This window comes from Taeniopygia guttata, chromosome 12 (assembly GCF_048771995.1).
Source record: "Taeniopygia guttata chromosome 12, bTaeGut7.mat, whole genome shotgun sequence".
NCBI classification, from domain to species: domain Eukaryota; kingdom Metazoa; phylum Chordata; class Aves; order Passeriformes; family Estrildidae; genus Taeniopygia; species Taeniopygia guttata.
Window position 1 is genome coordinate 16,129,417 of NC_133037.1, and position 27,141 is coordinate 16,156,557.

Sequence of the window (27,141 nt, forward strand, 5' to 3'; positions counted from 1 at the left end):
GTGAGGCAGATGAGGAATTTCAGAGGAAATGGCACATGGCAGCTGCCATGGGCTAGAAAAGGAGACTTCGGAAATATTCTGTGCTCAGAAAAGCTGAAACCAAGGGAACACAGAGTAGACTCAAAACTGTGAAACTGAAGTCTGGATGAAGTGCTCTTTTGAGTGGGTTTTAGGATTTTCATTTTTACTTCCCTGTTTTAGCTTTTCTTTCCATATTAGTTGTTTAAGGCCTGTGTTTCTCTCTGTGGTATGTGTGGGTGATGTTGCATCTGTAAAAGGCTCAAGTAGTGTCCTCAGTTATTGTCATGTTCAGAGAGATTTATGGCTTCAGTAGCACATTGCTTCACCTAGCTGTCCCTGTCCTATAAAGTGTTCTACTTCTTTTGCCAGACCTGAAGAACTGTTAATTATCCTGCAGTGCTTCTGGGCTATCCAAATGGTTGATGGTAGGTGTGTAATTTGTCTTTTTGCATTGGTTTAGAAAATTCCAGGTGATGGGAAGTAAGCTTTGTTGATAAGGCAATAAAGACTCAAAAGACAGTCACTGTTCTAACATATGGTTTAGTCAGGGTGGAGAGTGTTTTCCTCAGCTTTCTATGTCTATGTCCATGTGATCCCAGTTTTGCTTTTCTTTTAGGATTCTCCTGCTGTGTGCCTGCACTAGTAATTCCAACAGCAATTCCACTGTACTTTATTGCTGTTGATTGATATAGTTGGTTTGTTTTTTTCATGCGCTTACTTGCTGGGGAAAGACCTCACAAAGCTTAATTCATATTGGCACAAATACTTGCGAATCATCAGACCATGGTGGTGCTTTGCCACTATAAGCTGATTACAATGATTTTTGTCACCAGGGACCCTAAAGTAAGGGTTTGTTTTAGGAGCTGTTCCTGTAATATTTGAAGGTAGAGTTTGATTTCAGATCTTACTCAGGGATAAAATGGTTTCCAGAATAATAACTGTGAATGGGTGTTTTCAGACAAATATAATAAATTATAATAAATATGTGTCTATTGCACACCTTCATAGAAGTATTTGAGCTTAGTTGCGGCTGGGAAGGCTGAGTAAAGAGAGGTTTCTGCCAAAGAACTTTTTATATAGCAGACACATCTTTTGAGCAGGCTTCCTCCAAAACTGATATTTAAAAGAATAGTGCCTGTATTTTTAACCACATTTTTAGATAGTAGGAAATAACTGTGACTGCTTTAGCCTGTTCTGTTGTTTCAGAATCTGTTTCCAGTAGCTCTCAGGCAGTGCAAACAGATGAAGCTCTTGGAAAGAGATAAGTATTTGGAGTTTCCAGGAGGGCAGACTTAGTATTATGGAGTAAAACAGCTTCAGCAGAGATAAAAACATATTCTGCCTGTTCAGTGACATAAATCAAAGATATCCTTCCTCTTGCCTAGTACATCTTTATAGAATTCCCACAGTAGCTGGGATAAAAGTAAATAAAAGCTCCCTCAGCTGTGATGAGAAATGCCACTCAGGGGCTTGAGAAAATAAAGGAACAAATTCTTGTCCATAGACAGGGAGTTCATTTACATGCCAAATTCTTAAATTCCTTTATGTAGTATTGTTCTTTGTCATGGACTTAAAGAAATTAATTTATTTTTATAAGTGAGAATGTGAGATCAGTAAGAGAAAGGAAAAGAAGCATACTGAGAAATTGTGCCCAGTTCTGTACTCCTTACATTACCTCTGAGCCCTGCAGCAGAGACAATATAATAAGTCACTTAGAACCCCTTTATCCCAAGCATTAAGGAAGATACCAGCTGTGGAATGCTGGCTTGCACATGCCTCAGAGGACAGTGACTGAGGCCAGGTTGATTATCATGAGCTGCAGACAGATTGAAATGGAAACATTTCATAGGCAAAAGCTGAATTTGCTCAAAAGAGCCCCACCTGAAGCTCCTGATCCATGTGAGCTCCATTCCCTTAAAGCTTTTGTTTGTCTGTATCATGGATAGTTTGTCATTCATCACAGGTAAGTAGTCATTGTTAGACAAGCTAAACCTACTTACACAGACTAAGAGATTAACTGTTTTTTATTTCTTCACTCCATGTTTTGCCTCTGTGACATTCTGTACGCTATGTGCTGTTTCCTGTTTTAAATCTGCATATACCTACACCTGCATAGAAGCCTATGGTAAGATTCCTTGCTTGTTACATATGGTAACTTCTGCAGCTTTCCAGGCTTCTACATTTTTAGCTCTGTGATTAATGGCTATGAAGAAGTAGGAATTCTAACCCTGAAGTAACCAAGAAGGTAAAAGTAGGTGCAGCCCTGTAGTGTGAAGGATTTGAATACCTGGAATTAATTTACTGGTAGATAACAGGAATTACAGGTTTGCTAGCTGAGGGGGAGGATGGACACTAGGTAATCTAGGAGATGAAAATCCTTACATGCTTTACCAGGGAGTCTATTGGCTATATTTAAGCTTTTTCCACTGCCCGTTGTCCAGGAGTGTTAAGAAGAAACTGGGGGGAGGGAATTGGATAGAAACTCTTTAAGTGACTAAAATGCAGACATTGTCACTCTTGGGAATTGCTTTGCAAAGGCCCAGGAAGTGCCAACATGGTACTCAGCAAGGAGTACAATTGTCAGAAGACAGGACTAGGGGATTGTCTGTAGAGAAAGGTAAATTACTAGAACAAGGAGAAGCTTACTCTTCTGGGTGAGACATTCTTCAATACACTTGTATTTGAACAATGATCAGATGTCCTTTTTTATGAAAGCAAAGCCCCTTCCCATGCTTGGCAATATGGAGTAATTAAAATAATACTGATAATCTGGAAGAGATCAGATTGCTGAAGTTACAAATTTGCTCTAGGAGAAACTTGGGGAAGGAGGGTGAAGTAAACCAGTAGGCTGTTTCTTGCAAAAATTCTTTACAAATAAATTAACCAAAATAATGGGACTATGGGAAACATTAATTTCTTTAAAAAGAAAACAAACCTAGATGAAATAAACAACTGGTAGAAGCAGATGTTACCAGCAGATAATATGACTTGGCTAAAAGTAGCCAGAAGTGAACTAAATAGGAGCTGAAACATTTGAAGTAGTGGGAAAAGCTTTACTAACATTGATTAGTTGTTCTGCAGATAGTGAAAAGATAGGTGAAAATAAGAATAGCTAGAGTAATACCATCTAGCAGGATTCAGACTGAGAGGTGCAGTAGAGATTGTGTTTGCAGAGGGAGGATGTTGCTGGAAAGCAGCTGGAGGTGAGAGGTGCTGATGGGAAGTGAGTTGTGGCTGGGGAAGGAGTTAATGGAGCAGTCCCAGGAAGCTGGGCAGAGCTGTTGATGTGCTGCTAGGTTTTGCACTGTGAATCAGCTCCTAATAGAGGAAGAAAAAGTCAATGAGGTGTGAGACAAACAGATGAAGCTTTTTGTAACAGCTGAAACCATGCAAAATAAGCAAAAAATCAGTGACCTGTAGATCTCAAAACTGAACCAAAATTTCAAACCCAAATATCACCAAGTGAAAAAGACCTGTGGGGGTCTTCCTGTGGCAACTAAAGACCAGCCTAATGTAAATTTGAGACATTGTGTAATCTGCAGAGGGGAAGTCTCAAATTCTGGTCACGTGGTTATAAACTTTTGGATTCAAGAAATGTGAGAAAGCTCTATAAAAATGTCTTGAGAGTACTTAAGCAGGCTGGTATATTTTTATATACTGCAGATCTGCAGTGCTGCAAGTCATACTTCCTGGAAGCATTTTGTACATACACTAATTTAATGTTAGAATACATTACAGAATTATGTTAAAATCAAAAAGTTAAAGTTCTGTTTAGCTAACATGTAGTTTGCATCAGTTTGAATAAGTAAAATACTGGATTTTCCCTGAGCCTTTGCATGACTTTTGAGAGATGAACACCAGTATGTCAAGTATTAATAAGCTTTGCTACCCAAAAAAGACAGATTTGTGAATTTTGTTTGTGCAAGATGATTGGTAAAGGGGAATGGGAAGAAAGTCGATGATGAAAGCTTATGAAGTGCATGGCAACAAGTATCAAAGAACAACATGGCAGAAAACACATAATGCTTGAACAAGTGCAAAGGATATTTAGTAAGCTCTGAAAGGGCTGTAAAAAATGGTAATATGAAGAATTAGGTCAAGTAGCTTTTTTTTATTCCAGTGCAGCCACCTCAGTATCTGCCATTCCATTAGGGGATGTTTTTTAGTTTTTTTCCTTTGGGGATTATAAATGGTAAATTAATTGAAACAAATCTACTCAGCATTCTGGAAGCAAACTGGTAGTAAAGTTACCAGTAATTCGCTTTGAGAAGATCTTGATATAGTACTTTGCTGTGTAATCAACTTTTCTGATTCTCTAAGTTTATGTCCAGGTTTTCTTGTACTATTACATCTCTGTACATTTTTCCTACATAAACCTGGGTATGGTTTGTCTTGTCTGTCCTTGTGGCACAAGAGTTTTTTCCCTCTGCTCTTACTCAGAGTCCCTGGGGAAGATGTGCTGTTTTCTCTGTGTAGGGATCCCTTACATGAGACAGTTGTGGTGTCTCGTGAGGATTCATCCTGTATCCTTGTGAGCAGCCTGGGTATCACTTACATGTGGTGGTGTTAGACTGCACCTGGCACTCCCTCAGCCCTTTGTCAGCTGCGTGTGCCAGGGTTGGGTTTGGGAGCAGCTCTGGGTGCTCTGTTTGGGGAGCTGTCCCCAGGCTCTGCGTGGAGCTGGCTGCTCCAGCCGGGAATGCTGTGCTGGCCCTGCAGAACTGCTGCTTGGCTTGGCTCAGATGAGCCAGAGTTTATCTGCCTATAGCTTAGCAGAGGCTTCACAGTGTCCAAGTAGTGTTTGGGTTCTTTAAAACATGGCAAGGTACAGGTTTCCTCCTCACTGATGAAGATGCTCCTCTTGAGCCCTGTGACACATCACCCCTCCAGCTCTGTAAGGATGTCACTGCCTGTGTCACTCACATGCATGTGTGACTTCTTGGAGCATGAATTACACACTATTTTCTGTTTTACCAAGGACAGGTATAATTTCCATCTCATCTTACTGTTCTTAGGTGGTTTTTAAACAAATGTGGCCTGGCCCTAATCACGAACTTCAGATTAAGTAATTTAAACTGTAAAAGTGGAAATATTTCATTTTTTTGTTTGTATTTTCACAAATTATTTTTTCTTCACTGGTTGATATAAGCCTTTAAAGTTAATTTGCAGCTAAATATACAACCTTTCTGTGTAATTTGGCTCTTGCTCTTGTCAGCCAGAAGAGATTGTTAGCTCTATACAACTGTATTTCATTTCATCCTGCATTTGAAGGGTGACATTGGTATAAGTGCCTTGCCTTAAGATTGAATTAGAATGTTGATGAAACAGTAATTCAGTTTCCAAGAAATACGTTATATATGAAAAATAATCAAATTTAGTAGTTTTGACATTTTGAATCCTTGTGGACTAGATATTTAGGAAAAAAATACTTTCAGAAATTCCACATTTGTAGAAACGCAGAGGGGACCTAACTAATTTCAGAATCCTTCAAGTTTTACCAACATGAACTCTAAATGGATCTTGTAGACAACGTACTTTTTTGTCCTAGTATCTCCAGATACTGAGAAACTTGGTTTAACAGCTCCAAGATTTTTGAATAAATTGATATCTCTTTTCTGCTTCAGAGTTGTTTAGACACGGGAAAAGAAAAAGAAACTCTCCTGCCTTTTCAGTTTTTAATCAGCTTTTCAATTCTGAGTAGAGTAATAAAATTTAAGACATTGGTCTCTGTGCAGATACTGTATAGAATGAAAAGAAATACAAATTATTAAGGCAAAGCTTTTATACTCAATTCAGTACATTTTATGGAAGATTATACCCAGTATGGCACTGCATAAAACTGAACTGCAAGTAAGATGTTTCCTCTCCCAGTGTGTAGACAATTAAATCTGTTTATCTGAGGACTCATTGACTCAAAGTAAAGTTGTAATTTCTTAAAATAAGCACAGGCTTTAAAAGAGGTTGTTTTTAATTTTATATTTAATATAAACTCTGTTATTAATGAAACTATGTAGCAAACCATTGCTTTTATACTGTAATCTGCGTTTAAGAAATGGCACATCTGGTCAGCAGTGAAGATTTGGCTGCCTTTTGCAAGTGAAGAAACAATACAATTTACTCGGGCTTTTTGGCTTTCCTTATGTCTTTTGCCTGTCACAGATGTTGGATTTGTGTGGGTGTGGTGCTTTTTTATAGCATTGACTGAAGAAAGAATAGGTTGGGGAGATGACAGTACAGGACTTTTCTCTGTCCCTTTAGATCTGAAAATGCAGCAGTCTAAACAGTGGGAGTGTGGTGAGCTTTGAGGACCAAAGGAAACCTTGAAGTGGTTGTTAGCTATCTATCTTAATTGCTTCCTAATTTTACAAAAATGTGTCTCCTCCCAAAACAAAGGGGCAATTAGGACTGAATGAGCTGAGAGCTTTCTGTTAGAGAAGCAGGCTGTGGCTGAGGAGAGGTGCAGGTGGATTGAAGCTTTTCTTTCAGTCCTGGAATGCTCTGGAGCTTGGCTTGTGGTGGCAGTTTGTCTGGGAGAAGGTTGGAACTGTTACAGCTCCTTCCCACTCAGTCTCATCCACTACACTCAGATTTCTGGATTTTGTCTGTACAATGAGGAATTCACTTGCTTTACTGAAGGCAAATTCTGATGGTTTGATAAAGATCTTGATCCACAGGTAAATACCAAAGATGAGGCTTCTGAGCTGCCTTAAACAGTTCTGTCATGTGAAGCTGAGTGATTCAGGGATTGGCTTAGGCTAAAGGTATCTTTCCCTACATTTTGTACCTCATCTAAATGGTAGTGACAGAGACTGATGGTGCATGTGGTTTGATGTCAAGTGGAGCTTTTGGTCCTGCTGAAACTTAAAGCTGTTTGCACAAGACTAGCAGCAAAACCGTGGATTAACAGATCTTACTGCATGTCCTCCTCCAGGGTGCATTGTGGTGACATGTGTTGGTGGCTAGTCCTGGAGGGGAGATTGAGCCAATGCTGTTTGCACCAGCATTTTGCAGTTAAGATTTTGCAGGCCTGCAAGTGATCTGGCATGTGTGATATTCTGAAGGGTGATGGGAGAGTGTTTATAATGTCTGATGGCTGGATATAGGGAGAAGTGAAAACTATAGGTTTTCTTTAGTTACTGTTTGTCCATTTTGCATTTATCTTAATGTCTGCAATGGATTGGTTTTGCTGCCTTTATAGGAGGAAGAGGAGCAAGAAGAAGAAGATGATGATGAAGATGATGATGACACAGATGACCTTGATGAACTAGATACAGACCAGCTGCTGGAGGCTGAGCTGGAGGAGGATGAGAACAATGAGAATGCTGGTGAGGATGGAGAAAATGACTTTTCTCCCTCTGATGATGATGAGATTGCCAACCTCCTGGAAGAGGGAGATGAGGGTGAAGATGAAGATTCTGATGCTGATGAGGAAGTTGAGCTGATTCTTGGAGATAGTAAGTGTGTGCCCACTTTGGTTACCTTGTCCACTGCTTAAGGTCTTGACAAAGAGGCAACATCTAAATTTCCCCTGAAATCACTTAACTGACTTGTCCCTGGCTGGTATGAGTGACAGGCCATCATCATGCTTGTTCACCTGGGGCTTCTAGTAATCTGCTGGTAAAACAGCTCTTTTGTGAGAGAACAGCTGTGCATTCTGGAAGAGGAGGTTGTCTCCTTTCTTCAAGTGCTCCCAGGTGTGAGGGTGTGTGTGTGAGAGCTCCATGTGAAGAAGCTTTATCTGATTGCTTGCCTGTCCTGCCCTTCAAGGGGACACAGGTTTAACTCTTACCTCACCTGTCCTCTCTGCCTCTTGTGACCTTGTAAGGACAGAGAAGCACTTTTGATCCTTGGTGCTGTTCTTCCTCCTTTGTAACTGCTCAAAGTGCAAAGCCAACATGGCATTTCACTTCCTTTATTAGACTGTTCTGAAGCTGACATAACTTTTGGGATACAATTTAAATTGTTCTCTTTTTCTGGCATTCTACACATACAGTGATTTGAAAATACAAAGTGTGTGTGTATGTGTGCATAGAAAGGTCTGAATGTTTTATGTAACAGTAATGTTTGGAAAAAGGCTTCATAAGAAGGAAGGTGAGTAGGATAGCATGAGGCTTGGGATTTATGACATCAGATTCTGTTCCCTTTTTTGCAGCACAATTTTTGAGTATTATATAATTTTCACTTAGCTTGAAAATGAAAAAAATGTAAAAATGGACATAATATAGCTACCTGAAGTTAAAAGATTGGTAAGGATGAGTAATTACAGCGTGCAAGGTGTTTGAAGTCCTACAGTGATTCCCATCTCAGCTCTCACATCATTCTTCCCCGCCAGCTGGAGGATGAAGCATGCCAGGCCCCTCCATGGCAGTGATGTGGCATGCAGGCTCATCCATGTCTTCTGTGGCAATGTAGCTCAGTCATTTTTAAGGATGTGGCCACATAAGGTTGCCAGAGTTATTCTGTGGGATCACTCTGCTGTTCTCTAGAAGGTTTTGTACTGTAGGGCCATATAAAATATTTGCACAGCTCAGTCATCAATGGCATCTTGCAGTGCAGCATTTTGGGGTTACAGGGAACCCTTTTGTCCTAGTAGTGGATAGGATCTTTGTGATACTACTTCACTCATTTTTCCTCAGGGAATGCAGAGCCAAAAGCTCTGCAGAGAGCACCTGGGGTGCTGTACTTTGAATTGTCCAAGGGGCAGCATGGCCAGGATGTTCAGGCCATTTCATAACTCTTCCTGGAACAAACCAGGGGCTATTTGACAGAAATTTCAGGCATGCTTTGCAGAGTGCTGTGTTCCGAAGTGGCCACATCTGTTCATCATTTATGGATAGAGCTACTTGAGCAGACCTTGGATCTGTATGGCTATGGAGCTGCAGCCAGCCCATCCTGTGGCTGTTAGGTTGCTTAGTAGCAATTTTGGGAACTCAGAGCAAGAAGTGCAGCTCTGCCAGGCTGATGCATGCATGGCCCTTGATGGGTTTGATGAGTGGGGTTCTGTGGAAGCTTTTCTGTGACTTCATCTGACTTCTTTCTGTTTCCCACCCAGCAAAGAGCAATTAAAATTTTCCTTTGCTTATGCTTATTCCAGAATTAAAAGTTGGAATGGTGCTGCCAGAGTAGCAAATACTGGCATGGAGTGCACTTAGAGTGTTCCCTGCTGCAGATTCTTGCTGCATTGTGGGTGAACCTCCATAACATACAGTGAGTGTTGCTAAAGCAAAGTAATTCAGACAACAACTAAATAGGAGAGTGAGTGGCATTGTTCTCTTGTGCTTTAGAAGAGGTTCTAATTCCTTTTTTAAAATAATCCATGGAGAACCTGAATTTGTCTTCCTCCTTCTTTGTTACCACCTTGGGGACATCAGGTCTGTTTGTCAAAGCAGTTCATGCATTGTGCAGGTCTTTCAAGAGCTTGCTCCTGGGCCAGGTGGGTGTAATTTTTGAAGTGCATGTGTGGCATAGAATGGAAGAAATAAATAGAATTCTCACCAGCAGCGTGACTGACTCTTGATTCTGATCCCTCTTTTCTTTCATAATCCAAAATGGCAACTTCTAGGCGGGTCTGTGCAAACTAATCATGCCAAGCAGTTAACTCTAGTCAGGTTTACTTGCATAGGGCTCAGAACTGGAAACTTGTGTGGTGAACTGGAGAATAGTGAGGAGATCCTTTCTCAAAGCTTTCCTCTGTGTTAAAAAAACCTAAAACAACAAAACCCCCCTATAATTACAACTTTTTCAGCTTTTCTTCTCCAGAGTTCCTGGATTTTTATCTTGCCTGTGCTTCTTTCCCTCTTACTGTGTAAGTGTAGCTGCTGCAGCACTGGCTGGTGTTTTCTATCTCCCCAACATGGCTGTGGCTGCTCTGGGAGCACTGATGACCCTTCAGCTTAGGTTCAGTCTGATGGATGGTGAGAAGGAGCATCCATTGCTGATCACAGTGGAAAGGCAGCTGGCTGATCTTCAGGGAGGAGGGCTGGGGGAAAGGGTTTGTGCCCTCTCTGCTTGCCTGTGATTGTTTTTCCCTAAGGATAGCATCTGAGAAGGGGTGAACGTTCCAGAAGGTCTTTCTTACCTTGACAGGCATTTTAGAGATCCACCATTACTGAGATGGCTAAGTGGAAGTCTTGGTGTCTTTTTTTTTTTTTTTTCTTTTAAACTATTTTAACACCCAGTTATCTGCTGCATCCAATGAATTCGCATAAGAAAAAGAGCCAGCATCACCTCTAAGGTAAGGCAGGAGCCCTCTTGCTGCCAGAGCTGCTACCACTTCCCTCTTGCACAACTGAGGGAGGAGAGATTTTGTGTTTGAAGATAAAAAGCAAGTGTGTGTATATGTGTGTGTGTGACTGCTTCTGGTAAATCCCTTCATGTCTTCATTCTGTACCACAATGAAGAAAACCAGGAAGAGCACAATTTGCAGGTCACCTTTATGAAGTAACCTGTAGTTAAATTCATTACAGAAACCTTTGAGTTACTAGAGGAAAGTTCTAGTTTGTGTGTGGATTGCTTCCACCTTAGTGGGGTCCAACTCTCTGCATAAGGAATTACCTTGTGCACTTCATACAGGGGCCAGGTTGGTGGAGCTGTCCAGCTGTGAGGGACAACTGCCACATCTGTCCAGCCCCTGGTGTGAAGAGCTGTTGCCCTTTTTTGTGCCCAGGAAGTTGTGCAGGCAGCTCTCTGCTGGTGTCCTCCCTACCTTGTCAGGGGAAAAATCTGCCAGCTCATAGGAACTGCACTTGCTAAAGCTGCTGTCCTTGAGCCTCAGTTGTAAGCAGGGAAGGAAAGCTCTGGTGCAGATTTCCTGGCTGCTTTTGAGCAGTTTGGAGCACTGATGGTGCTGGCTCTGTCTGTGCCAGGGAGCTGCAGCCTTGGGCAGGGGTGACCATCTCCTGTGCCACAAACCAAACATAACCCACGTGTGTCCTTTGCAGCTGACAGCTCCGATAACTCCGACCTGGAGGACAACATCATCCTGTCCCTGAATGAGTGAGGAGCGGCCGCGGGCAGGGCGTGGGCAGGAGGAGATGCTCCCTTCCCAACAGAAGACCAGAGACCAAATTGGAAACTGACTGAGCACCCCAGCCCTACTTTTCCCTGGAAAGTCTGAGATCTGCCGATCCGCTGTGTTGGTTTGAGTCAGTTTGAGGCTTTGGGCTAAGTCTCAATAAAGAGACCTGGGGCTAGACCTCATTTCTGTCTGCCTTTTTTTTTTTTTATTTTTCATTTTAGGCTGAGATGACTCTTCAAGGAAACTTCTGAAGATATTTCACAATATATTTTCTTTGTATAAAGTTCTTTCCTAAATAACAGAAATAGTTTTATAAAAAAAAAAAAAGGGAAAAAAAAAAAGGGCGAGTGTTCTAGTAAAGAGGGGAGACCTTTGTATTCCTGTAGTTCCTTGTACCATGGGGTAGGTTTATCGAGAAAAATTGTTTAAAATTAAAAGAAAATTTATTGCAACTACTAAGTGAAATAAGAGGCTCATGGTTTCTATTATGGTTATGGAGTGAGAATATTTTTATTTTAAATATGATTTTATTTTTAAAGAAGAACTTCAGGTGTTACACCTGCTAATGCACCAGTGTGTTCCAGATGCTTTTGTCCTCCAGGGAAGAGCCCCTGGGGTGTTTACCAATGTCAATTTGTGCTGTGGTGCCAGCTATAGTGGGAGGCTGAAATCCTGGCTGGGCCTAGTCAGAGCCTGGTATTCCTGAAGACATGGGAATCTGGGATTGAAGTTTGAGCCGTTTTTCTCCCCTCTGCCCTTTGTGGTTCAAGTTTTTTAAATCTATCTTTCTTTCTTTCTTTCTTTTTTTTTTCTTCCCTCTTGCCCTCTGTGTGGAAACTGCAAATTGAAGGCCTTTTTCTTTAATGTAAAGTGTATTTATTAAAAAATTAAATGCAAATCCTGTCTGTGTGTATGGCTGTGAATTGTAGCCATGCAAAAGCAGTGCTCCATGTGCCTGCAGGGCTTGGCTGAGAGCAGCCAGGTGTAGCTGGAACCTGTCTGCAGTAAGGAAGGGCAAAGGAAACACAAAGGAAACAAAATAGAGATTTGGGGGTGCAGCATGGCCATGGCACAGCAGCTGTGGGTTCCTGTCTGATCCCTTGGGTTTCCTGACAGGCTGGAAATCTCAGTGGCATGCTCACCACACTGAGTGGGAGCTGGATGATGCTGCTGGTGCTGGGGCATATGTGGGGAGGTGCTCTGGAGTGTCCACTCTGCAGTTCAGGCAGGGAATTCTGCATCTCCCAGGATGTGCCAGGAGCTGAGAGCAGCACCTGCTTGCTCCTGCGGTTTGGCATTGCCCAGGTTGCCCTGCGGCTGTCAGGGCACAGGGCAAATCAGGTGCTCCTGTTGGGGCATGACAAGAGGCCCTGCCCTCAGAACAGGAGGAAGAAATGGCACTGGAGTGTTTGACTCCAGTGCAGCAGCCAACTGCACAGCCTGGGCCCGTGCTCAGAGCTGGCAGGTGAATGTGCTCACTGCTTGCCTGGCCCAGGCCAGGGCTGGGCTCTTCATTCCCAGTGCTCAGATAACATCCACTCACCTTTTAACCCTCTCTCTGTTTTGGCCACTTTCAGAATAGGGTTTGAGGCAGAACAGGGAACTGGAGACTTCTGACTCCTTGACACTACAACCACTTTTCCACCAAGAACTGGTCATTTCAACTAAGGCTCAAAGTCTTACTGCTTGAAGAGGAAGGATTTCCTTTTTAACTGAAAGAAGGGATAGTGTTTTTTCCCTCCAGCATTGCGTCTACTTAATGCACTTACCCAGGGCTGCTTGTTAATAATTAAAAACAAAGGTTCTGCTGCAACTTGTAATGGATAATTGTACCCTACACAGTTGATAAAGATGAACAAGTGACTACTACAGCATTTTAAGATCAGCAATTGGAGCAGCTGATTAAATGAAAGGATTGAAAACAGAATCTGCCACCCAACAGCTGTGGAAGTAGCCTCTGCCTTATCAGAAACTACCCCACCCAACTTCACCGTAGAAAATGTGCAGCTCAGGAGGAGAAAAAAAAATAAAGCATGTAGTCAGCTACTTCTCCCAGGGAGATGCAGTGCCAGATGTCCATATCTTGTTCTGGCATTAAAGCCCAGCTGTAATTGGCTGCATCTGCTGCTGGTTTGGGCCTGGCTGTTTCAGAGGAATTTGCCAGTTAGTTTTGTGAGACAAACAAAACACCTGGGATGGAGCTCCTGTGTGTGCATTTGACTTGAACCTGAGATGCTGTAAGTATATGAGCCTCCCTCCCCTCCCACACCTGCCCTGACTGCGCTGAACCAAAGGGAGTGGGTTTGGGCCTTACCCTGTGGACCTGCAGGTCACCCCCATAATTGCAGAAGCAACTCCCCCAGCCCCTGCCCTGGGCAGACCTGGCCTCTCTGAAGTTAAATACACGTCTGGAGAAGCTTGCCTGCACCCCATGCTACTGCCTTTGTTCTGGGGAACAGGTGACTGCACCAGCCTGGGTGCAAAGTGGAGTTCAGAACTGGTGACTGGAAGGGATTATTTTGTTTTTGTCAGGCCATAATTCTGCAGCTACTTGGGATGGGGAGAATTCTCAGCATTTGGAAAATCACCTGCCACCCTGGCATCATGATTTAATTTATCTAAAAGCATGTTGCTTGGAAAGAATCCTATAATCTTCTGGAATACTCACAGCACGTGGCTGATGTGGAGCCATACAGTATTTCTTCTATGCAGCAGTTACAGACCCTGGCGTAGGGGGTGGAAGGAGATTTAAGTGTCCTGCCAGCTGTCTAAGACATACTCCTACCTCTGCACCAGAGGGGAGCAGGGACGATGCTGTTTCCTGCCATGCTGTGAGAGATGAGCCCAGCACAGCCTGCACCCTCCTGTCACCTGCTTGGCCCTCTTGGTGCACTGCAGCACCCATCCATGGAGCACAGCCTGGGCAATGCCCTGCCAGCACGGTGGGAGGGAGCAGCACATCCCTGCAGGGCTGGGGTTAAAAACCTCCCCCAGGCTGGGAGAGCAGGGTGCAAACCTCACCAAGTGTCGCTGAGGGTTATGAATGAGGCTCCTCAGCGCTGCTCAGGGCTTGCTCTCATCCCTGTTTCAGTAGAAAGGACAGCCAGCAAGTGCTGTTAAAAAGGCCTTGTAAGACAGAATGTTTGCTGAACAGGTGTTTAGAATAAAAGATGGGTTACCTCAGACTAAGCACGAACACTCTCAGACCAACCCATCCACCGTCACACACCCTGTTCCCCCTTTGAGGAGCCAGACACCATCGCCCTGCCATGATCACCCTACTGCCCCACTGTACTGGGCTAAAAGGCACCACCCTCCCAAAAATAATCCCCTACACTGCCCTACCCAGCACCTTTCAGCATCACTGAGGGGCTCAGGCCTCCCACCCCCATATCTTCTCTCCAGAACTGCTGCCCAAACCAGTGTAAGGCCCAAGCCTTTGATGCTGTAAGATGCTGAGTAATTTTGCTGTAACTGCCAGCCCTTTCTCAGGCCTGTTTCTCTTGGAATCAGCCTGGATTCATCTGTGAAGGGAGGGGATGGGGGCTTTGTCCTTGGCACAGTGTGTTAAATCCATGGTGTGGCTCCCTTGCCTGCTGGGGAGCAGGGAAGGCTCAGGTTGTTGTGTCAGATAGATGGATTCTGCTGCTTCTCTCCCTGGTGTTTTTTCCATAACCCTCCAACTTCTCCTTTACAACTGCTGATTTTGGTAGGAGGGAGATTGTTGGTCTCACATGCTTAAAACCATCAGCCACCTCTCTGGGAAGAGAAATCCCATAATTCAAATTCTCACCTAACCTTTGTCTTCTAAACAACCCTACATAACTATTTACTTGTTTCACAAGGAAAATGGGAGATGGGGGATTTTGGGCTGTTCCTTGGCTTTGCCAGCAAACAGTTGCATATTTTATAATTTACTTGTTGTTTTTTTTTTTTTTTTTCCCTTCCCCTTCCTAACATTCACACACCGTAACACACACAGGCCACAGCACAGCACCAGGAGCTGCACCTCCCTGCCACCATCAGCCAGGTGGGCATTTCACTTGTCCTGCCTCAAGACCTCCAAGGCAGGATACTCCCATAAAAGGCTCTAATCGCTCTAGGACCGGCCGCCGGGGGTATTTAGTGGCACTTGGTTTCAGATAACACCTAACCATTACAATTGTTGACTTTTGCACCGTCTGCGTTAGGGCAGCGCAGGGGACTGTCGGTGTCCCTATAACCGTGTGAAACCGGGGCAGTCCAGTGCCACCAGGGCAGCCTGGCTGCTCGGGCAGTGGAGCTGCTCCTCTGCTCCCACAGCACATTCCCGAAGCCCTGCTCTTCCCAGTGGAGCATTCAGTTCCCCTCTGATCCGTGCCTTCACAGAAGATGCATTATCCCCCATTCCAACAAACCAACCCACACTTTTTGATATTAATAACCCATCATCAGCTGATGATGTCCCTGCAGGGTTAAAAAGTGAAAAATGAAAGCATCATTAGGCTGACTTATGCTCCCTGCTAAATAGGTCGTGACACCAATCATACCTGAGAGGAGTTTTAGAAGGGCTTTTGGCAACCCTCAGCAAGTGAGTTGCTGGGTCACACTAATTGGTGCAAGACAAATCTGGTTCTCCCACGAGTTTGTTCACTTGCTTGCTATGAGAACAACAATAAAAAACCACCTGCAAATCTAAAGAAACTTTAAAATGTAGCATTTTTAATCCCACACAATTTTCTGTAAGTCTCCTAAAATCTACAGGCATCATTTTAAAAAATAAAAATATCCCCGAACAGAACAGTGTGGATTTTAACTCGAGCTTGGACTCATTACCACATCCTTATGTTGCTGAGCACTCCAAGGCTCTGGCCTCCCAACCAACCAACTCATAGCACAGACAGCAAAGGTGATGGATCCATCCCATTTTAGAGCTCAGGTCTCAGTGGTTCCTCTGTTACAGGTCACCTGTGGTAACAGAACACATTCTCAGACAGACAGACATGTTTCTGCCTGTTTTTGTAAGCCTGAGAACAAACTTAAACTTTAGGGGGAAAAAATAGCCATTTATCTAAGAGATTCCAGGTAGTACATGATTGATTGCAAATGGGCACCTCCAGCTCACCAAACACCTTCATGCCCCCAGCTTGTCCACATCTTATATGAGCCCAAGGGGGTTCCCCCTTAAACCACTTTTTTTTTTTTCTTCTGCTTGTTTTGCCTTTTATAAAAATTGGTAATGTCAAACCTTTTTGTTTTATCCAAGAACTTCTATGACTGAGACATGTGCCAGGCGGTCTCAAACCTCACCAACTTGAATACAGCATCCACTTCTCAGTAGCAAACATCTTGCCAAGTATCAACTAATTTTTTGGTGTGTATGAAAAACACTTTTATTCTTGATCAGTATTTGCTTCCTTGGTTGCTGGCTTCCTGGGAAGCTTCTATTCTCAAACAGAGACTCAACAGCAAAGCATCCAGACTCAAATTTACGAAATAAAAAGCAAACAGGACAAAAAAAAAAAAAAAAAAAAAAAAGAGAGAGAGAACCAACCTTTCAGTCTCTGATACAGCACTAAGAACCCCCCTTCCCCTCCCACCTTGAAGGACACGTATCAAGATGAAGGAGGTTCTCAAGGTTGGGATCTGAGAACTGAACTGAGCTGGGCCCTCATCTGGCCTGGCTGCTCCTGCAGCACAGGGAACTCACCCTTCCTTCCTGGGCCAGAAGAACTCAGATACTGCACAAGTTTAGAAATCCATCAGTGAACAAGGCTTTACTGACAACTTTTCATACAGTTAAAAAATAAAAATACAGAACAACAGCGGACAGTGTCACATATTAAAAACGAATAAAATGGGCTCTATTTAAAATTTTAATAGATATTATAGGTATTAAAATTAATTAGAAACTAAAAATCTTACCACTTTGGTGAAGGTATTTTGAGCCTCAACCAAAATGATCAGCCTTAAAAACAACTGGGCTGTGTGACACACAAAGAAAACATGGAATTTGAAAAGACAGTGTGGGCTAGGCAGTGTCTTTGACTATAACTATCACCATATGTTCTTCTTCTAACTTCCCCAATGTCCTTAGTGCTGACTGGAGGTACTGCTGAGAGAACTCGCAAGGAGGGAACGCGTAAAGCATGCCTGTGCTGTCCCTGCCCTTTGCCCCTCCCACGGGCAGACTGATAACCCCAGCAGCCTGCTTCTGTTTCAAGTAGGAGACCAAATTCCTGAGAAGCCGTCGCTGCAAGCCAGGCTCTACCACAGGGAAGGTCCCCTCGGCCCCTGCCCCTGCCGGGGCGGACTGGGTGGCCAGGAGCACGGCGTAGCCGTTGGGGCTGCCTTGTTTGATGCGCCGGGTGACTTCATCCAGCTTGGGCTGGTCCAGCCGAAGTCTCTGAGCGATTTTGAGCTGTGTCAACTTCCCGCCGGACGAATGGTCTTTGAGGAGTCCGTTGATGACACCCACGTCTCCCTCCAGGATGTGCATAGAGGTGGGGAAGCAGCTGTTTTTTAGCACAAGAAGCCCATTCCAAGCAAGCTGCAGTGTCTGAGCATATTCTGATAAATTCTTTAGCTTTTTGGTCTCAGATTTTGGCTCCTCGTGAGTTTTTGATTCCGATTCACCAGTTCGATGATTGCGTTCGCTGTCCCTTTTTTTGGGCTGGGGAGCATCGGCTGGCTCGCGATGGGGTTTCTCCTCGGCCGCGTGACGATTGTTCTGGAGGGAGTTGCTCTGCTCTTTCTCGGCTCCCGGTTCTGTAGTGTGATTCTCCTTGCGAGCCCTGTCAGGGCTGCGGTCCAGAGCTGGCCCACTGGCCTTTGTCCTGCTTCTGTCCTCGTAAGGCGAGTGAGTAGTCCTCCCGCGGTCACTGGAAAGACTCCGGCGTCTGCGCCTCTCTTCCCACGGTTTGGGCACGCTGCGGTCGCCGTCGCTGCCCCAGCGCTCCCCGCTCCGGCTGCGCACGGAGCGGCTGTAGCTCTCCAGGTTGTTCCTGCGTTCGGCGTTTTTGGCAGGGCTGGCCCAGTCTGCCTCCACAAAGCTCCTGTCTCTGTCCGAGTACAGGAGGTGCGGAGGAGTCCTATCCCGCACCCTCAAGTCTTGCTCCAGGCTCCGGTGCCGGCTGTAGCCGTCAGCCAGCAGCTCGTAGTGCACGGGGAGCGGCGCGGGCTGGTACTGCTGCGGGTATCTTGTCTCTTCTGCTTTGGCAAAATCCACTCGGAGCCTCCTCTCCGGTCCGCCCAAGGGAAAGCCCCTCATCTGCGCGCAGGCGGCCTGGGCAGCGTCCAGGCTCTCGTACTGGATGTAAGCGAAGCTGTCGCCCTTCACGTAGTCAATAGTCCTGATGCTGCCAAAGCGGTCGAACTCCCTGGCCAGGGCCGCCAGGGAAGTGCTGGGGCCGAGGCCCCCCACCCACAGCCGGGTGGTGGGGTTGGCTTTTCCGTAGCCAATTTTGATGGGGTTCCTGCCCACAACGCGGCCCGACATGGCCACCTTGGCCCGGTGAGCCATGTCTAAGTTCTGGAACTTGAGGAAGGCGTAGGCACCGCCCTGGCCACGTGCGGGGCGCTTGATCACCACCTCCTCGATGATGCCATACTTCTCGAAGGCGCGCCTCAGCTCCACCTCCGACACGTTGTGGTCCAGGTTGCCGATGAAAAGGTTGCGAGTGGCTCTCTGGTCATCCTCTGGCATCAGGTCTTCCTCGGCCACGATGGGGTAACTGTACGGGCGGCCGCGCTCGTCGTACAGCCCGTAGTAATCCAGGGCCCGCTCCCGCTCCCGGGAGAGCCCGATGGCGGCCGCTTCCAGCGCGAAGGCGGCAGCGGCGGCGTGGCGGGGCCGTGGCTCCCGCAGCAAGGGGCTGGTGACCGGCGACAGCGAGCGCTGCTTGTATTGGTAGGCGCTGTGCAGCGGCGGCAGGTACCCCAGCGGCTCCGGGGAGGGTGCGGGGGGCGGCGTGCGGCTGCGCCGGCCCCCGCGCAGGTACACGGGCTCCACCTTGAGCGGCCGGTCGTAGAGGAGCAGCTGCCGGGCCCGGGCGTGCCGGCGGGCGTCGCGGGCGTCCCCGGGGTGTCGGAAGTTCACGTAGGCGACGCGGCCGAGCTCGGGCGTGTGGGAGAGCTTGACACTGATGTCCCCGGCGCCCCCGCCCGCGAAGCGCTGGAAGAGGCGGAACAGCCCGTCCTCCAGCAGCTGGTCGGGCAAGGCCGCGCTCAGCCCGCTCACCAGCAGCGTCTTGTACTCGCAGGATCCGGGCGGCTCCCCGGCCAGCCCGGCCGAGCCCCCGAGCGGCGCCAGCAGCAGCGAGGGCGCGGCGCCCGGCGGCGGCCCGGCCAGCAGCAGCGACGGGGCTACCACGGCGCCCGGCAGCGCCTTGGCCTTGGGCACGCCGAGCGCCCGGGAGGAGGAGGAGGAGGAGGACGAGGGGGCGGCCTGGCTGCCGCCGCGGGCGCCCGAGGCCGAGCCGCTCCCCGCCGGGCGGTGGTTCGAGTCGCCGCCGCCGCCGGCGCGCTCATCGCCGCGGTGGCTGCGGGAGCTGGAGCCGCCTCCGCTGCCGCCGCCGCTGCTGGTGGTGGTGCCGCCGCCGCCTCCGCCGCCGCCGCCGGGCGTGGACTTGTCCCGGCTGCTGCGGGAGGCGCCCGAGCTGCGGTGCGGGCCGCGCCGGCTGCTGCTCTCGCGGTCGCGGTCGCGGGGCCGCTTGGCGGCGGCGGCCGCGCGTCCGCCCGCGGCCCCCGGCGGGCTCGAGTCGCGGTCGCTGCCGCGCTTCATCGCGCCGGGCCCGCGGCTCAGGAGGCGCCTCCGGCGGCCGCCGCCATCTTGGACAAAAGGGAGCGAAGGCGGCTCCGGCCGCCGCGCCGCGCGGGCCCTACGTCATCGCCCCGCGCGCGCCGCGCCGCAAGCTGGCGTCACGGGGCCGTGACGTCACGCGGCGCTTCCCGCCACCCGCGCGCCACGGCCGGGCGGCCAATCAGGGCGGGCGGCGAAGCCCCGCCCCCCGGCGGGCTGAGGGGCGCGCGGGGCCGCCCGCCGAAGCTGAGGGGAGTGGGGGGGCGGCAGCGCCGGGCCCGGCGGGTGCGGGGTGCGGGGAGCAGGGTGCGGGGAGGGGCGTCCGCAATCACGGCACAGGCACGGCTCCGCACGGTACACTCCGGCCAACTTTAATGCAAGTCCCGTACAAAGCGCGGGGCCGGCGTCGCCCCTCAGAGCCTCAAGGTCGCCCCTCAGAGTCCCCTCACAGGCCCGGTGTCGCCCCGCAGAGCCCCAGGATCGGCCCGGTCTCGGCCCTCAGAGGTCTGTCCGGGCGCCGGCCGCCCTCGGCGCGTACTTGGGCATCAGTTCGTGGATCCTGCGGATGAAGTCGTACTTCTCGACACAGCCCTTGCACACCTCGCCCCAGTCATCCAGGATCCGCCGCAGCTCCTTGACGCGCAGCTTGCGCAGGTCGGCGGTGCTCAGGTCGATCTGCTTGTCTGCGGGAAAAGCAGAGTGGCACTCAGACATGCCAGCTGGGCGAGGAAGCCAAAACTCAACAAGGGAGAGAGGTGCCAGGGGTGGAAGGAACGTCTAAGTTAGGTTTGGGCAGCACATAAGGCTCTTAATGCTAAAAATTATTAGAAGACAGAAAGCTCAGTTGCAGTTTAGATCCAGGAGTTCCAGAATAGCTCTGAAAGCCCCTTTATTACACGAGCAGCAACACTTCTTTACCACTGGATAAAAGAAATGTAGCAGAGTGATTTCAAGAGAAAGATAAGAAAGTGACAACAACAAAAAGCTTTTTAGGAAGCAACACGACCTTAGCAGGAGAAATGAAAAGTATAAAGACCCACAATCTAAGGGGTGTCTCCAGGGGGTGTAAGGGCACCTATAAGGGAAAGCAGAACGAGGCATTTCTATGCCTGTTTTTTGTATTAGTATTTTCAGGAAGAGGAGTCATCTACTAACACGAGAGTTCAAGGAAGGTGACGAGAAACAGAGAGTGGAATGCTCTGAGGAGACACCAGAGGAGGTGAGAAAGCATTATTTATCACTCTGCTGATGGGAACAGGAGAGCAGCTGGGACTGCGGAGCTCAGGCAAGGGCCTGAGCCCTGCCACAGTGACACCCCTGCCTGCTGCCAGCACGGGCTGTACCACACACCCTCCCAAACACAACATTCCAAACAGCAGTGTGAGCAGTGTGTAGTGCTGCCACACCTGGGAGTTAGTTATTCCAGGGTGATCAGAGTCCCTGCAGAAGCCAAGAAGGGTTAGCAGTCAACAGTCTTACCTAAGCATCTCCATAGAACTCTCTAGGATGTTCATGGAGAGCAACACAGGTTGTGCAACCTAACTAGGCTACAGGACTCAGGACTGAGTAGTTTTAGGATGTTGCTTCACCCCCAGTCATCCACACCCCAGCAAATCATGGGCAGGCATCATGAGTGCAGGCAACTCACCGTATTTTAGTTCACAGATCTGACTGTCTTTCTTCTTTAGCTTCTCACAGATCTTTTCCACAGGGATGTGGTGACTCATGGGCTTTGATACCTCGTTAATGATTTTGGTGGCTGCATCACTTGTGGCGCCAATGTAATAGCACTAGAGGAAAGAAAAGAGTGAAGTGGGGATGCATAGAAAAAAGGCTTCTAAAAGCAGAGTTTTCTGTTCCTGTCCTCATCTGGTTTTGCAGCTCGATGTTTACTGTTAGAGAACCTCCCCAGGGGACTGCTAGAGCTGGGCAAAAGGAGCCTGAGCCCAGAATACTGAGCAGGTGTTTTCCATTGCAATGATACTACAGCTGCTGAAGCTGATCTTGTTTCTTAACTTGATAAAAATTGAACAGGATTAGGATAAAAGTCTTCTTCATTCAAAGAGCCTCTCTGAAGCATTCCCCCTCTGCATGTCAGATGGTATCTCTGTAGATCTCTGAGGAGAGTGCAGGCCTTTTCCTTGGGCCTCTTCATTCACAAATTGCCTCTGGTTTTAGTTAGGGCAATTTGGTTTTCCTTTATGTAGTTTTCAGCTAAGCAGCCAAAGAATATAAATATTTTAACACATTACATAGCACCCCAAATACCATTTAAGGGACACGGAAACCCAACAGTAAACAAAAGCTTTGTAATATCCAGTGCTTCAGTAACAATGAGATGCCTGCCAGTCCAACCACTGCTGACAGGGTGGCTTTTTTCCTTTTTTTAAGCTAGAGTTGAACTCCTCAAGTCGTTTCATAAAAAATACAGGGCCTAAGGTGGCCACAGAGCCAGCAAAAACAGCCCCTGGGAAGCCACATGATACAAACTCAGTTTCCTCTCACTTGCAGGAGGGAAATATTACTGACTCCCCCTACTTACCAGGCGATTCTCTTTGCCCTTTGCTTCTTTGCAGGATTTCAAGAGCTCCTTTTCAATACTGGAAGGTGTGAATTCAACGTCATTGTCCTTTAGACTCTGGTAAAACCTTCCCAGGAATGTGACACACACTGGAAGGGAAGATGGATGGAGTTATCAGCCAGAGCAGTAATCTCATGGCACCTCTTAGAGGACACTTATAGGGAAATGGAATCAGGGGTTTGGATAACAGAACTTTTCTGAACTTCACCCATGGTTCAAAAAGTCATTCAGAGCACATGTGAATCAACAACATGCCCTGGTACTTTTGGTGGGTTTGTGACAATCTGAGAAATGAGATCCGTGGAAGTGCCTAGGGGCCTCTGTACATTGTCCTGACTGAGCACTGGGTCATATGGACACAAAACCATGCCCATCCAAAAATGTACATTTAAAGTTGTCTTGCTGCTTTGGGAAGCAACTTGTAAGAACGTGGGTGTCAAACCCAGTGCTGACAGAAAACCAACTCTGTACATAATCCTCTGACTCCCCGTGTGCTGACTTCAGTAACAGGGTATCACTGATTACCAAGCTGCTTCCGTTGAAATTACTTCCAAGAGAAAAAGAAATGTGATCCCATGCTATGTCCCCATGGCACCTTTCTCCTTCTTTCATTTCCACAAGCTTCTGATGCAGTTTCAGATGGAAAGATGGAAGACTCTTAGATACAGCACAACTCCCACAAGTGCAGCTGCAGCTGAGAGGACAAATCCAAGTTCCTGCCTGTGGGAAGGGCTGCACAAATCGGTCATTGCTCCTTGCCTTGGCAGCAGCTGTTCCGTACGTGCTCCAAAGTGCAGCAGCCCCGTGTGTGGCTGGGAAGGAGGGCAGACAGCCTGTGGGATGACTGAGGGACACCCCGAGTGTCAGATTTTGGTCATCCTGCTGCTCACAATTCATCTGTGGATATCAGCATCACCTGGACAGAGCATTCTACAGTCCCCCCAATTCCTGCTCAGGACCTGTGGATTCTCACACCTTCCCATGCAAGATGAGTGCCAGGAACCACTCCGCCTCTAAGGAGCAGGTATGAGTTATGGCTTTTATGGGATTTGTTTACTCCAGCAGGAAGGGACTGGCAAATATTATTGTCGTTAGCAACTTGTGTTCAACTCAGAACACAATGCATGGCACAGTAATTGGGTATGACAGGAAACGGAGTATGGCCCTCACAGAACTGAACAGAAATGTACTCTCATTATATTAAAACTAGAACTAATTATAAGATGGGCCACTTTGGAAACCATTTTTTGTATGCATGCAGCACCCTTTTTTAGCTCCCACCAGTCTATCCCCAGTCACAGACACATTGATGTTCACTGTAAGCACTTCCCAAGAAAGCGAAAACCTTGGGAAGAAAAAACTTGCTGCAGGCAGTGACACGGACGGCCACTGTAGGATAGAAACGTTTCCAGTCTAGTGCTGCGACAGCAGCTGCATGTTTTGATTTATAGGGTTCCCACCCCTCTTTCTCTCTTACTGTAGAGGAGGGGTATTAGTATCCCAAACTCCCAACCAGCTACTAGAGCCCCACCTCAAGTTCTTCTTGTTTCACTTGGGGAATCTGTTCAGTTCACTGCACAGGAGCAGCTTAATTTGCTGTGCAGCTCAACAGGTTCCACCCCCGAAGCGTTTTGTATTTCCATGGTACACAAAGGGACTTGATCCGGATCAGCTGCTCACGGCTTCTGGCTGTGCGCACCGAGAGGACTCCGAGCACTCCGTAGTACTGTGATAACTAAGGGGGAGTCCCGGGTGAGTAACCTCACTGGCGTTCTGCTCCCTGCCTGCTCACCGTCACCAGGCAGGGACAGCCGGCGGGAGCGCTGCCCCGCCAGTGCCGAGCCGCGACAGTGCTGATCTCTGGAGACGGTCCGGTCTCCCGGAGTCGTCGCTGCTCTTTCCCGTGGGGACTCTACACTACCGCTGGCCCGTGGAGTGCAGTACCCTCGGAAGGGAGATCCCGTCCCTGGCGCGGGGCACGGCTGGAAGCCCCGCCCCGCCTTCCCCGCGGGCATCCCGGCGCATCGCCCCGGCACCGGACACCCCCGAGCTCGGCCAGGCCCGTCCGCACTTAGCCAGACTTCTGAGACTTTTCCTGCCGCTGGAGGCAGCGCTCCCGCCGGCCCGGCACGGCCCAGCCCCGGCGGCCGAGCTGTCACTCGGAGCTGCCACAGCCCCAAGGCTGCTCCGCGTCCCGGCCCCACAACCTCGCGGACGGGCCAGACTGCGGGAGACGGCGGCGAGGAACGGCCTCCCCCCGCCGTGCCCGCGGGCCGGGCCCGGCCGCACTCACCCTCGCAGTCCCCGTCGCGCAGCGCTCGGCCGCCGGCCGGCAGCAGGAGCAGGGCCAGCGCCGCGCAAAGCCCGTGGGCCGCCCGCATCCCGCCTCGCCCGGTAGCGCCCGCCGCACCGGCACCGGCACCGCCACCCCACACCGGCTGCCCCCGCCGCCGCCCCATTGGCCCACTCCCCGCCCGGCCGCCACGCTCTCCGCTCCCATTGGCCGCGCCGTCGCCTCCACGGGAGAGTTGGCGGCCGCTGATTGGGGGGAAGCGGCGGAGCGGCGGCGCGCGGAGCGGGCCCCCGCCCCCTTCGCGGCCATCTTTGTTAAGGGAAGGGCGCTCGCGAGCGCTCCCTGACGGCGGCTTCGGGCGCCATCTTGGGAAGGGGCAGATCCTCACAGCTGAGGGCGGGCGGGGCCGGCCCGGGGCCGTGTTCTGCCCTCCGCCCCTCTCCGGCAGCCTGGGAGCAGTTGGGAGAGGAGCACGTACCTGCTGATAGCTCCTTGTGCGGCTTTACGAGTAACTCTGTGTGTCCAGGGAAAGAAGGGAGAGGCAGAGTCACACAGCCCTGTACTACCGCAAGGGAGCTGCCATGTAGCTCCGTGGGCTCTCTTGCACAGGCAGGCTCTTGAGGCAGTGCCTCGTCAGAATGTTCTTGCATGTCATCAGGTGCAAGTGATAAGCTTGATGAGGTGAGACAGGCAGTGTGGGGAGGAGGCGCATCTGATTCAGGAAAGATAACAGCAGGTGAACAGTAATTAGGACACTATTTACCAGTGAGAGTACATCATGTGTTTATTAGGAGATGTGGTTTTGCACATTTCTAGGTATTTTTATCTCTCCAAATGTGGTTATTAAGATCAATATAAATATTAAGTCAGTCCATAATGATTTCTAGAATTGATCAATATTTAGGAAGATTATTGGCTTTTTAAAAATTATGCTCATTGCCCACTAAAGTCACTTAGGTGTGCAGAGGTGTCTTGAAGTGCCCTTGTTTCTTATCAGGTTAGTGGCCAAAAGAACTGTGAGATGAAGTGGCTTTGTAATTAGGTGGGAATAGGGCATAAATTTGGAATTAGGAAGGTCATAATAAGGATAGAGTTTACCTACCAAAACAGTGCAGTTATGAAACATCTTCAAGTAGAAACTTTATACATTTTTGTGGAATAGGACACAAGTGGTTTTATTTGGTTTTGGGTTGGGAAATGAGCCTCTGTATTTCAATATGGAATCCTCAAATGGGTCTGAGGAAGAACAAGGACTCCTTTTGTATTTTGGTCTTTTCCCTTCTTTTTATTTATTATTTGTTTCAGTAGCTTGAATGGATTCCTTGCATTTTACCTTGTGCTGCTTTTTGATCCATGGTGAGGTTTTTGGGGCTCTGTTTGTTCCACCACCCTCCATGCCCTGTCTGAAGCATTAGGGATTTGTCCTGGCTGAGACCAGGGTGATGGAGAGCTTGTGCTGGTCCTCACTGCTGTTTCTTCCTGGTATCCGATTTAACTCTGGTCGTTGTCAGAGTGAAACCATTCCCTCGTGTCCTTATCACTCTAGGGCCTTGTCCAAAGTCCCTCTCCCGCTCTCTTGGAACCCCTTTAGGCACTGGAAGGTGCTCTAATGTCTGCCCGGGCTAGTCAGCCAATTGAGTGGGCAGGAGAGTTGATTTGGCTCTGGATCTGTGGGGATTGGAGTCGTTGGGAAGTGCAGGTAAGAAGAGGCTGTTCCTGGCAGCTGCAGGGGCTGGGGCTGTGATGGCTCTGCCCACAAATCTCTTACAGCCACGGGGAGGGATGAAGGGGCTCAGCCTCGGGTGTTGGGCTGCAAGGACACAGAAGTGAGTTCTGTCGGGGGGACAGGGAACAGTTGGGAAAAGGTAATGCAGTACTGCTGTGAATGAATGCTGAATAGAAGATGAAGTGCAATAGACCTGCTCTTCCAAATTTGGGGTTAATTCATGTGGGTTTGACAGTAAAGGCCATCAAAAGAGAGAAGTGGTGTGTGAACCTTCTCTTAAGACACCTGAGCTCAGAGCTCTGCCTTGTGAACTCTGTTTGTGTCGATGGCTTGTTAAGAATCATCGAGAAATGGAGGCACGTTTATGCATAGAGTGTGGAAGGCTGAATATTTCATCTGGCAGGTTAGAGTAATTTCTAGAGGTTTAATTTCTCTTCTTATCAGCTTTGTAATGAAACTCATACTGACTCAGACAAGTCAAATTTTGAAACGGCTGAAGTTTTCTTATTTAGATAAGAAGAGGTATTTGGATGTGGGATTTAGATTTCAATCTGACTAGTGGCAGCTTAAATAAAGTATTGGACTTGCACTGAAAAAAAATTGTTCTGTCAGTTTGAACAGAAACTAGAGTATTTTTTAAACTCTTGTTTACAGCTGAGGGCTTCACACATCTTTTGTTATGCCAAAACACAGTTTTTATTACTTGTGCTTGGTTAATAATTTT

At 48.1% G+C, this 27,141-nt stretch overlaps 3 protein-coding genes across 5 annotated transcripts in view; 1 reads left to right on the top strand and 2 right to left on the bottom strand.

Moving 5' to 3' along the window:
* The window catches only part of DCAF1 (DDB1 and CUL4 associated factor 1), a 46,904-nt gene extending 34,968 nt beyond the window's left edge, over positions 1 to 11,936 (top strand). The window contains exons 23-24 of one of the 3 annotated variants that reach the window (XM_030282925.4): positions 7,220 to 7,475; positions 10,962 to 11,936. In XM_030282925.4, the coding sequence (XP_030138785.1) occupies positions 7,220 to 7,475; positions 10,962 to 11,020 (315 nt within the window). In that variant the 3' untranslated portion in view covers positions 11,021 to 11,936. The remainder of the gene's footprint in view (positions 1 to 7,219; positions 7,476 to 10,961) is intronic. The other 2 variants (XM_072935014.1, XM_030282927.4) reach the window with 2 other exon arrangements.
* A 4,831-nt stretch (positions 11,937 to 16,767) lies between these two features.
* On the bottom strand, positions 16,768 to 19,916 carry RBM15B (RNA binding motif protein 15B). The gene has a single exon (XM_030282938.4). It carries the CDS (start codon positions 19,797 to 19,799, stop codon positions 17,049 to 17,051), a length of 2,751 nt encoding a protein of 916 aa, XP_030138798.1. The 5' UTR covers positions 19,800 to 19,916; the 3' UTR covers positions 16,768 to 17,048.
* Positions 19,917 to 20,167: 251 nt separating this feature from the next.
* On the bottom strand, positions 20,168 to 24,829 carry MANF (mesencephalic astrocyte derived neurotrophic factor). The gene is given in 4 exon segments (NM_001245378.2): positions 20,168 to 20,500; positions 21,466 to 21,607; positions 22,360 to 22,487; positions 24,692 to 24,829. Coding segments are annotated over 4 exon segments (543 nt in total). The 5' UTR covers positions 24,780 to 24,829; the 3' UTR covers positions 20,168 to 20,315.
* Positions 24,830 to 27,141: the final 2,312 nt, after the last annotated feature.